Consider the following 12,405-nt stretch of genomic DNA (forward strand, 5'->3'; position numbering starts at 1 on the left):
AAACAGCTCACCATTTTCCAGTGAAAAGGAATACTCACTCATTCCTGTCGCCCCTTGCTTAGCCTGACTTGGCAGAAGGTAGTTTTCTGACTCTCAGTTAACTCTTGCCGAAGATACCCAGAAAGAGGAAAATTCTTGGGTTTAGGTTTAAAAAAAAAAAAAACACCAAAACAACTTCAAATATTTTTCTTTTTTAACTTTGGGGTTTTTTTCACTGAAGAACTGCAGTTTAATGATAATTTACACACTATGTGTGCGCAGAGGGGGTGGGGGGGAAGCCTGAATCAATACCCGACCAAAAATAGCTCAGTTTGGGACTAATCTGTTTGGGTTTTTTTTACTATACCAAACAAATGCTACAGCAATTCTTTTAATTCTTTTTTTTTTTAATTAAGCTCTAATTCTTCCAGCTTTCAATACTTTGACTAGACAAGCAGCACAGAAGTATTAGAGTGTATCCGTTGTTCCCCTCATGAAAATTGTTCCAGCTTCCAACAAGCCGTAGGTGTAGTCCCCCCCCAGAAAGCCGAGCCGGATCAGCTGGATCTCACGCGGACCCGAAAGGGCCTGCCGGCAGTCAGCGCTCCCCGGCCGCCAGCCCCGGCGCGCCCCCTGCTGACACTGCCCGGCGCGGCGGGCGGCCGGCGGCGGCTGCGGGGAGCGAGCGACAGCGGGGACGGCACGTCACACCGAAGGAGGTGGGAGTTGCAAAAGCACAGATGAAGGAAAGAAAGAACTGCGTCTTTATGAAGCATATGGGAAGGCAAGAGTCACTGCTGGGAGGAAAGAATTTTGGGCCTTTAGGGTATTTTTTCCTCTTCTGTTTCTGCAAACCATCTGCTTCTATAGCGCAATCCCCTTCAGAATTTGGGATTACAGTGCTTATTCCTGTCACCAAAATGTATCTTTTACCATTTTTGATAGTGAGCCTTGATACGCATCCACATTGTGGATTTATTTTATTATTGTTTCTAAAGAAAAATAAATCTTTGTAAATATTAAGTGATCTAATAGAAGCTGAAAAGTCAAAACATAGTGGAACTGTTCCTGCAATCTTAATACTACTTCATAAAACTTGCATTACAATGCAGTCTGAATTCAGTTCTCTCAGTCCTATAAATTATTACTTGTGTCATGTCTGTCCATCATCATGTCCTGTTCCCCCTGCCCCAGGACTCCTCCTCCATTCTGCAGGACCAAAGCCTTATCAGCTGTAGACATGGGAAGATATAGATCAAGTGGGAAAGGAGAAAGAGAAAGGAAAAATCTTACAATGAAGAAAGGTTAATGACATATCAAACAATTTATTCCTTCTGTCAGGGACAGGTTTCCCATGAAATGGATCAAGGTTTTTTTTAAACAAACGTCCTTGCATTTTTTCTTATTTGTTGTGTGTCTTATAAAGTGTCAAGGGGGTTAAATTAAGATTAAGCACTATCTGAATTTTAATTGTAAAAAAGTGTTGTTTTGCATTACAAGTATTTTTTTCCACTACTAACAGTATCCTTTAAGGAAGAAAAGCGTTACCCGCTGTCAGAGGTAGCCTGAAAGCAACGACAGACTACCCCTTCAGTGGAGCACAAGGCACTATCCAAATTAAGCTGTTACTCAACTACTGCCGAACCACAAATACAAACTACTTAACAAAGGGAAGCAGATTCTGCTGAGTACTGCAAAGTGCCACTAGGTGGCGCATTGCAGCACCATCATAAGAGGCCTCTGAGCAGTGCAAACAGGCAACGTTCAGTTCGATAAAGTACTGGAGCAAGGAGCTGAGCACATACTACAGGGTCAAAATAATCTAATCAGAACATCTGGAAAAGCTGGCAAAGAAGAAGCCATGAAAGTAAATGTCATATCCACAAATCATGATTTATTTACTAGTAAGTTACATATGCTCTGCACATCGCTCAGTTCTTACCTTAGTGTCTATCTGGAGAAAGCGAGCAATTATGCTGGCCCATTGACTGTAAAGACACCAGCATTTATTCATATAAAGCAACAAAACTACTTACTACTATAAAGAATCATCCTGCTTTTCCTTTCCGTGCTCCAAGCATTCCTCAGTGCAAGTTACAGAACTCATCCTACTTTTCAGTGTGAGCTTAGCTCTCCTAGCTGTTAAAAAGCCATTTGCTTTTTTTTTCCCCGTTTGCTTCCTGCCAATTTAGAAATCTAAATGGACTCCCTGACAGATTAGAGGACTACCTAAACTCAGAGCACGTGGGAAAAAACATGTCCAGAAAGAGGGAGGGAGGAGTGAACCAACTCCTTTCAACAGCAGAGAGCTGTTAGTTCTACTCAACACATTTCATTTAGCTAGGTGCAATCAGTCCGTTGTATGAGGTAAAAAAGTACCACGTTCATTTCTACCTGATGAATGCCCTCAATATTTGTTCACATGATTGAATTAACCTGACTCCAGTGTTCTTCATTGCTTGGATACTTTCATTGCTAGCATAGTGACAAATCCTAGTACAGCTTCAATGCAGTATTTTCCACAATCAAACCAACATCATAATTGTTGCTTTGTAGGAGATTATCTTCACAGCCGATGCAATGACTAAAACCATATTAACTACTGCGAGACACTCCGTAAGTAATTTCAACAAGATACTTAAACAGACAAAAGAAAGCATAGCTATAAGTGATACCAAACATTGTCATTGAGATCTCTGTCAGGAAAGGCTATCGTTAAATCGCAGCAGTAAAATGTGAGTCAGTTACACCTTCACTACAGTTCTCTAGCTTACCATTTACGTTCAGATTTTTGGTCATTATTGTTTTTGTAGTCAACGTGTTCACAGAAAATGCTAATAATCAGTGGAAGACGGGATGTTTCATCAGAGGACCTGCCGATTGTTAATTGCTAACTAGAAGCACACAGCAATTACCTTTTACATTGTAATTGCTCTCATGTGATGGTCGCTTATAGCATTACAATCCCTCCATCAAAGTCTTCTGAATGGGGGCTTTGCCTAAAGCCATGTTCTGTATCTTAGGTAAATCATCATAATAACACTCAACGTATGAACATTAGCATTTAAAAAAATATAGTTCACTTCAAACACAATGAAAACCATGTGCTTATCACCTTCATAGTCACTGACACTCCCTCTTCTCGTTTTGTTGAGCTCCCTGTTTAATTTTATTCTAAGATTGCAGGGTCCAATGGTCTGGCAGGCAAAATTAAAGTTTGTTATGAATTAGGACACGGACGCACACAACAAAAAGAACAAAATACAAAAAACCCCAAATCACTAAAGTTTAAATATCAACTGAAGAAAACATGACAGAAGGATCTTGCAGGAAAACGATCATGTTAAATAATACTGAAAGCTTTTTTAAAAAAGAAAATCACAATGAGTTTCTAACATAGGAGAACACTATACATCTTTTATAGCGCAGTCACATGCCAACACAAGAACTTGAGTTTTGTCATTTACCTCTGTTTACAGTAAACGAGCTGATACTTAAAACCTGGGCAGGCACCAGAGCCACTTTCATTTTACATCTGCATATGGTTTTCTACTAACAGTTATACGAACACAAAAATGTTGCCAATACTTTTTATTGTACCCAAGAAGCAGCAAAAGTCCTTAATGGTATGCCTGTGTTGTTTATAAGTATAAATTAAAACTACTAGCATTGCTTTTAAAGTGATTGCATTACATGCAAAAATATCCTCAGCAGTAAAAATTCTCAGAGCAATTCTGACACAAATTATGAAAGCTTTTATCACCAGCAGATAAAGTAAATGGGATTCCCCCCACCACCCCTTTTTAGATACTTTATTTTCAAAAAGAGCTGAGCAATATGAAAATCCCTACTCCTAGCCAGCCTCCTAAGTACAATTTCACAGCCAAACTACTTCAGAGGATGTAAAGGGAAATTCTAAAAATACTTTTTCAGGTGATTCAGTCCCATGAAAAAAGTAGAAAGGAAGCCTCACCAGCCTAACCACAGCATCAGTCTGAAAGACTGCTCTACTACAAAAATATTGTATTGGCCTCCTGTGTCTTTTGAAATTAAGCCTTTTCTCCAAAAAGCTATAAAATCGATAATTCTAATCTAGTCAGATAATATGATCAATGATTGAAGGACTTAAAAAAAGTTTCATCTACTAAAATAAGCACAATAGTAATTAACAACTGGAAACAACAATATAATAAAGGAACGGTGTCTTAGTGATCCTTCTGGTTAGATACTACCTGTAACACTAAATATATTACAACAATTCACTTCAGAAATTGTCTGTGACTTACTCATTTTTCCAGTCCCATCTTTATTCTTTCTGGGATTAATTTGCAAGTTTGTAGTACTAGGAGCCAAGCTAACTTACAAATAATGTAATGGTCCATTTCATACAAATCATCCTGAACACCGATTTATTTCCTAGCAATTTTTCCATGATGTAATACTAAGGGTTCAAGACTATACCCCTTGATTGTTGTCAGAGCAGACTACTTAGCAAGTCTCTTTCCTGGCTTTTTGGAATTTGTGTTTGGGTTGGGGTTTTTTTTTGTTTGGTTTTTAGGTGGGGTTGGGGGGGGGGGGGGGGATGGGGCTGTTCAGATTGATTTCATCTGGTAAATGTAGAAGAATCTTCAGAATTCTCTGTGGCTTTTTTGTTTGTTTGTTTGTTATCTGGGTTTGCCTTTTTTTTTTTTCCATGAAAAAAAAAAAAAAGAGTTGTAACTTCTACCTTACATCTTAATTGTTTTTAAGAGCTGTAGATTGCTGTGGGTGGAATTAGAAACACATGAAGACAATGCAACTGCCATCCCTGTTAGTATATTCAGATAAGCTTTTAAGTAAAACGTGTCAGCTATGCATAGTTATTTCATTACTTCGAAGACTATGTAGTCACCTCCTAGAAGTTTCATGCTGGGGGGTGGGGGAGGGGAGGGTGAAGGGGGAGGGGAGGGTGAAGGGGAAGGGGGAGGGGAAGAGGAAGAGAAGAAAAAAAAAGAAAACTTCCAAAGTACCAAACTGCCTACATGGATATTTAAGTTATTTTTTCCTGTTATTACAAGGAGAACAAAAGATTTTATAATTGCAGATGTATGTAGGAAGAATATTCACAATCAGCTTCTAAAAATTTCTTAAATCCTGCTTCGATACACTTAACAAAAGAGCATATGAAACCCCACTACATTTTATGGGAGAAAATAGTATTCCTGCCTGAGAAAATATATAAAACCTTAGAAGGAAAAGAGATAGAAGGGTAGCATTATCTGACTTTTGTCATCTCACTACAAATACATCACCATTCATAAAAGGTGACATGAAGTCCTTTGAAGTCTAAGAATTAACATGTTGTCTCAAACATGTTCAGCTCTGCGTGAAAGCTAATTCATTATCTCTGACTGTATAAACTCAAGCAGTAGTGGCCATTTACCGAAACAACCTGTCAATGTGTTAGCCTGTGTTTGCAGAGGATAAGGACTGTGCCATCCCAGGCCCACTTCAGATCATAAAAGTGGTTCTTTTCTCACCCTTATCGGAATCATCCTTGAACAGGCTGCCTCTGAACAGAGTTTACACTCCTCCTCTTTGATCTACTTTATAAGAACATCAGGACTGTTTACTTTGAAATGCACACATTTCTTTCTTGGGGTGCAGGGAGAGGAGATGATGTTTTAAACCATGAACAGAGACATTCAAGCCAACTAGTCACTTTCTTAGTGTTTCTTATCCTGTCCAATGTCCTGAAACATACCTGCTCATTGCTTAATCTTATTCTAAAATAAAATCATAAGAATTAACTGGTTTACTACCTATTAGATCAAAACTGACCAGCTTACTTTCTACAAACGGCCTAATAAATCCACCACTGTGACCTGGTTTCAAACCTTCTCTCCTTGAAGACTTCTTTAAAACCCTGATATTGTGTGAACTGAAATCAACAGCTGTACCTCACACTTCAGAGGCAGATGAGAGTCCTAACTGCAGCACTCCGCCTCATAGACAGCAGCAAGAAATATTCAACCCTGAGTTTGCAAGTAACTCCTAGTCCAAATATCTACCCAACCCTGACCTGACAAAAAGTAGCATGTTACTCATAGGAACATTGGGAAGATAACTAGTATCCAGTGTTTCTCCGTGATTTTTACGTGTCTGCAAGCTCGAGGGCTACTTGTTCCTACCTTGAGTCACTCTCCTTTGCTGGTAGAAAAGCAACAGGGTTCTTCCAAGCCTTGCATCAAACTGGCGAGAGGGACTCCAGACTGGGGTGTAACTCTCACAGGAGAGGCCTGTCTATGTCCTCTTTGTTACCTTCTGAATCCTTGTCCTTCACACCGGGAGGTAAAGATTGGAAATGGCAGCGCGGTTCGGGAGCCGGGGCCGGCTCGGGCAGCGCAGCAAGCACAAGCCACGATGCCATTGCAGCAGCTACGTGGTCAGGAGACGCCTCAGAGCTGAACTTGGCGCCAGGTCAGGTAGCCTTGAGTCCTGCTAACTACCGCGGGTAGAGATTAGGCGGATGTAACAACCACCTGAAAGGGGAGATTAAAGCGCCTCTCAATGGGGTCCTTTGTCCTCGGCATCATTAGATGCTTGGCGGCCCTGCCGAGCCACACCGCGGAAGGCGCTTTAAATGTTTGCCCCGGGAGCGGGGCGGCCTCAGTGCGCGGGGAGCGCCGCGGGATGGAGAAGGGGCCCTTCTCAGTGGAGTGGCTGGCCCAGAGCAGCCGCGCCGCAGCCACCGGCCGGCCCCGCTCCCCGCCGGGGGACGCCGGCAGCCCCGAGAGCCCGCCGGACCGCGGTGAGTCCCGCCTCTCCTCACGGGCGGGCGGCGCGACCGTTGGTGGCGGCCGTTAGGCTAACGGTCGCCGCACGCGAGGCGGCCGGCGGAGAGCAGCCGCACGTGCGGCCGCTGCCTACGTCACCGTCCTGAGGTGCGCGCCCGCCCCCCCCCTCCTGTCCCCGCAGCCGCGCGCCGGGACCGGGATGCCGCGCACCGCAGCAGCCCCGGGCGCGACGCGGAGGCGGGCGGCGGCGCCGCGCCCGGGCGACCCCGCACCAAGTTCTCGTCCGCGCAGCTGCAGGAGCTGGAGCGGAGCTTCCGCGAGCAGCGCTACATCGGCGCCAGCGAGAAGCAGCGCCTGGCCGCCGCCCTGAACCTCTCCCAGAGCCAGGTGAGCGCGGCCGGGGCCGCCGCTGCCCCGCCCGGGCCGGGGGACGCGCCCCGCGCCGCCCCGGCCCTCACACTCCCGCGGGCTGCGGGAGAGGAGCGGTGCCTCCGCCCGGCTGGCCGGGTCATGGCCGCCGCGGGACGGGGACAGCGGCAGCGCTGCCCGCCGCGATTCCAGCCTGCGCGCTAATGCTTCCCTAAAAACTGTGTGCCCGCTCGGCGGCACCGCAGGGTTTCTCTCTAACAGAAGTGCCCTTACCCATCCCCCTAATCCCACTGCGCTTAGTGCTGGTCCAGGCCTGGTCTCTGAGTAATTGCCTTGCCACCCGGCACGGAGCTGTCACGGCTTGATCCCTCCTCATGCCAAGATAACTACTCTACACTGAATATAGATCAATGTTATTGGCCCTAAATCTTACAACTGTTAATATATTATGTTACTCTGATAATAAATCTGACTTCAGGATGCATTATTATATGCCAAAGGGACAAGTACATTCGTTCTTTTTTTTTTTTTTCCCCTCCCTCCATATCCTCAGATAAAAACCTGGTTCCAGAATCGTCGTATGAAGTTTAAACGTCAGACTCAAGATGCAAGGGTGGAAGCTCTTTTCTCAGGCTTATTTTTGCCCTATCGTTGTTGCCCAAATACTGCTACATCCAGATATTCTCATGGGATGGACATCAATGTCTCTTCTACCTCTGCTGCTTCCCTTCACCCAGCTGTGACAAGCCCTGCCTTGTTGTTACCTTCTGTTCCAGCTCAGTCCCTTCAGCCAGTTTTGCCAAGTCCAGCTTTACTGTTGTCTCCCAGCCCAGGATTATCTTCTTACTCTTCTGTAATCCCAGCAATGACTAACCGATGACCATAAAAGACTGAAGTTCCAGCCATATCTTCTTTCCTGTTAAAAATGCCAAAGATTACCTGTAATCTAAACAAAAACTGCCAAATATCTCTAAGAATAATTATTTAAATTATTTTGTTATATTAAATAGATTGATGAATCAATTTTTAATTTTTTTATTCAAATCTGGGGGTTTATGTTGAAGTAGAAAATAATTCACATGTTTTAAAGAAGTAATACTGAGAGTGGAAGATTTGAAACTTCACTTTACAGTCTTCACTATGCTGTATTGAAATTTCTATATAAACTTTCCTATCCAAAAGTTTCTTTTCAGAAAATGGCCTATACTCATGTGGGGATCTCCGCTGAAAAAGTGGAGTGATGTTTACACTTCAATTTACATAGTAATTAGATCATGTAATAGACAACATGTTTAAAAACATTCTACTCGAGTGTGGGATTAGCATTGAAAATAAAATGGTACCAAAGGTGCCAGCCCTATGAACGAAACTGAATAAGTTGTCTTTTATCTGGATATTCTGCACCATTCCTAAAGTAGTCCTCCGTGTTTGTTGATGTACATATTTCATTAATGCATTTAAAGAGAGGTGAGGCTAAGGAATTAATTGGCAAGCAAGCATGTGTTTTGATGCCAATGTCAAACATGCTCGTAATTTAAATTTTCTGATGAAAACATTGGAGTTGTTAACAAGTTCAGGTCTCCTGGGACACTCAAAATGAAAACATTTCAGGTTTCTTTCTTCTAAAGTTTCAGCTTGGCAGCCTCACCAATTTTAAACTGCAGGATTCTGTTAGATTTGCTATCAAGAACACTTGGCTGTCTGAAAAAGGCCAAAGCAAGCTTTATGGAAAATGGCAAAGTTGAGCCTTTAGGGAATAATGAGAAGTATCTTGCATCACCATAAAGCAACTACAGCAGGAGTTGCTCCCTCTCTCCTCCTGACCATCCTAACCTGTTTGCCAGGTGATGATTAGACTACTTTGCAATTGTTGGGAGGGAAAAAAAAAAAGCCAAAATACACAAAAAAATTTTCCCTTCTACCTAGGTAGAAGTTGCTCATGAGGAAAAAAAAGTTGGCAAATAGGGCCTGCAACAGCCTGGTGCTGTGCCTTGCCTTCCCCTCTCATTAACAGTTGTGTTGTGGGGCTAAGGAGAGCAACACTGAAAACAGCCTTTAGTAGACAACAAGGACATACTTCCATCCAAATTCCCGCCTCCTGTGTCTCATCTCCTGTCTGATTATAACCTCTGGAAAAAGGAAGTCCCTGAGCATGCTATAGCAGGGGGTTATCTCTGACCCTGCTCTCAAGCACCCCTACCTTTCCTATCTGGGGGCAGGATGGGAGACACTTGAAGGAATTTCCCCCACCACATACCCTCTCAGTGCCACACTAGGACAGCACTCAGAGATGATGCAGCTAGGCAGCTGAAGGGACATGTGTGTCTCAGTCGCTTTGAACACAAACTACGTAATGCAGGGAAGATGCAGCATGACTATTAATGAACAGTTTAGCCTGGAATTCCACCCCTCGCTTCCTCCAATGACCAGCAAGTTTGCTTCCAACATGTCAACCTGGATCTTCCTGGAGTTAAGACTGCATCTGGTTTGGAACACCATAATTGCAGAAAATTCTCTTTACCCCTTCCAAGGCATCCTTTCACAAGTACGAAGCCCCTAGGCTGTTGGAAACCCTTGATGGCTCACTGGATTGGAGGGTGGAGGAGGGAAATTTAGATTAAAATGCAGCAATCAGATTAGTTTCTAATGCATTAAGACCTTTCAGGTGAATTAAAAATACTTCTGTAAAGACCAGGAAATAATTAGTGTTAACCAAGCTTTTTCTGGAGTGAAAACTGATTCCAGGAAGAACTGAAAAAACAACAAAATTTCGGATTGCTAAAGCACAACTTGAGCTATTGCCCTTAAATGTTTCTTCTAAAGGGTTCAATTTCTTAAAAAAAGCTCCAAATATGTAATTATCATGGGCACTTAGTGATGAATCAGAGTCAAATTTGCAGGTTAAAGTCCCATTTAGGCGATATTGTTATGAACCAAACACAATTATGCTCTTAAATTCTTTTTAAAAACTATGTGTTTTGGCAATTGTAAAACATGAAATTTCCATCGTGAAGGTTTGAACTATTTAATTCCTGGTTAAAGAAACATTGCCTTAATATTTGTGATTAACACAGCTGATACTTCCATGTGGAAGATGGGACTGGAAATGCAAAGCAATAAATTAATTAATATATTCAGAAGAAAAACTCACCAGCAGATTATCCTTCCTCCTGGAGGATACACTCAGCCAAAACCACAATGCAATGCCAGTGCTAGGGTCCAGGCTCCCCCCCAAAAAAACAGGCAGACTATACATCTCAGCATGAGTGTAGGACATGTTAAAACATCTAAATCCTTCCCCATTACCCAAACCTGGAGTTCAGAGTTCAGATGACCATGCTCATTTACACTGCACAAGTGCAACCATTACAGAGTCGGCACATGTAACTGTTCAGATTTTATATATATATATGTGTGTGTGTGTATGTGAAAAACGGGATATGCAATGAAAACCAGTTTCTTAACATGCCCATTTCAGACTGAACTTAGTATTGGCCTACACCATGAGAAATTTGGCAAAAGCAAGTTTCTTTTACTGCTTCTCTCCCTCCAGTTCCCTTTGAGCAACATCCTTCAGTCTATGACCTTTTGAATTTAGATGGTACACTACTGATACTTTAAAAATGTATAGCCTATCAAATAAAAAATTACTGTATGGCATCACATCCAATACATTTTAATATCAATTAGTACAAATATAAAATTAATCCTTTTCACATTTAACTTAAAATAATAAATGCACTTTCAAATCAGACAAGAAATTCTGAGCACAACATACATTACAGCATACAACACTGCCCCGTTGTGTTTTCAGTGTAATGCATATACAGGGTGGCATTGCTTGTCTATTTTGTCCTGAATAACCGGATGGAAAGAAGGATGAGGAAGAAAATGTTGGCAGCACGGCAGCTCATTTGCCATAAAGTGGTAGGTGCTTTGTGATGCATTGTATCTGGGAAAGGAGAAGCTGAACTGCACAGCAGGCACCGAGGTCAGAGGCAGGAGTCTCTGGTGCGGTAGAGCAAAGGGGCACTGGAGACCGTCCTGAAGCAGAGCTGGTGGGGTCCCCACGGGGTGGCCGTAGAGCGGAGCAGGGGACAGAAGGCTGTACCGGTGGTCCTGTATCTGTCTCTTCAGTTTCATCCTCCGGTTCTGAAACCAGGTCTTGATCTGGGCAACAAAAACAATGAGGTGTGGGGCGGAGGAGACAATCAGGGACTTACAACGTGCAAACTACACAAGCTGTCTCTCTGCAGCTTTTGCCATTTTGCTTCACTTGAACTGACAAAGAGTTGGACGGATGCTTTGGCCCTGGTTAACCGAGGGCAGAGCATCTTGCGGGCTGTAGAGGGAAACAGCATCTGTGTTCAGCGATTTTAGACTAATTACTTTATGGTTTTAAGACCGTATATACGCATCCAGGAAAAGCAGTTTACCTCATTAAGAAATAAGGGAACCTTGATACCTCCTCCCCAGTAGAAAGTGCCCCCAAGTTCCCGGAGCGTTAACTCGTTAATCCCCGAGCGATCTCGCCACCCTTCCCGCAGTCCCCGCGAAAGGCAGCAGGAGCTGCTGCGTCTGTTCAGCGCAGGGAAAGCCGGTGCAGGACTGCCGAGCCTGGCTGCCCCTGCCCGACGGGGCCGGGCAGGATCCGGGACCCACCTGGATCTCCGAGAGCCGCAAGGCAGACGCCAGCTTCCTCCGCTCCGAGGCCCCCAGGTACTTCTGGCACTGGAAGGTCTTCTCCAGCCGGCAGACTTGCTCCGAGGTGAAGGCGGTCCGCGCCCGCCGCTGCCGCCCCCGGGTCCCGGCCGCCGCCGCCGCGGGCTCCCCGCCCGCGCTCTCGCTCTCGTAGCCCGAGGACTCGTCAGCGCTCTGCCAGCCGCCGTCGGGGGCTGCAAGGGAGGAGGGAAGGGGCGGTGATGAGGCCTCTTCCCCTGCTGGGGGGTACCTCCGCCTCCTCTAGTCCCGATGGGAGTCGAGGTCCCGTGTGCGTCCCGTGCCCCCTCCCCTCTTCTCCCACCCTCTCCCCTCCTCACCCACCTGGCTCCGACGGGCACGGGTCAGTGGGCTCCCGGGGATTGCCTCGGCCCAGCACCCCTGCGCAGGGCTCGCTGTCCGCGGGCTGGCTCGGCTGCGGTCCCCTCCGTCGGGGCTCGGCTCTGACTAGAAGGGGGGCACTGCGGAGAGAGGTGGGGGCGCGGGGAGGGGGTGCGCAGCAGATGTGGGGCCTTAGCCCGTGGGGCTTGGGCTCTGCCAAAGGCAGCTCGGCCTGGTTCAT

General features: G+C 44.8%; 1 protein-coding gene across 1 annotated transcript; it reads right to left on the bottom strand.

Annotated features, from left to right (window-relative positions):
- Positions 1 to 10,934: 10,934 nt before the first annotated feature.
- On the bottom strand, positions 10,935 to 12,405 carry LOC119153516 (homeobox protein vent1-like). The gene is made up of 3 exons (XM_037400101.1): positions 12,168 to 12,405; positions 11,787 to 12,019; positions 10,935 to 11,294 (listed from the first exon to the last, which is right to left on the bottom strand). The coding sequence occupies exons 1-3, from the start codon at positions 12,403 to 12,405 to the stop codon at positions 10,935 to 10,937; spliced, it is 831 nt and encodes a 276-aa protein (XP_037255998.1).

Source organism: Falco rusticolus, chromosome 9, assembly GCF_015220075.1.
Source record: "Falco rusticolus isolate bFalRus1 chromosome 9, bFalRus1.pri, whole genome shotgun sequence".
Taxonomy (NCBI): domain Eukaryota; kingdom Metazoa; phylum Chordata; class Aves; order Falconiformes; family Falconidae; genus Falco; species Falco rusticolus.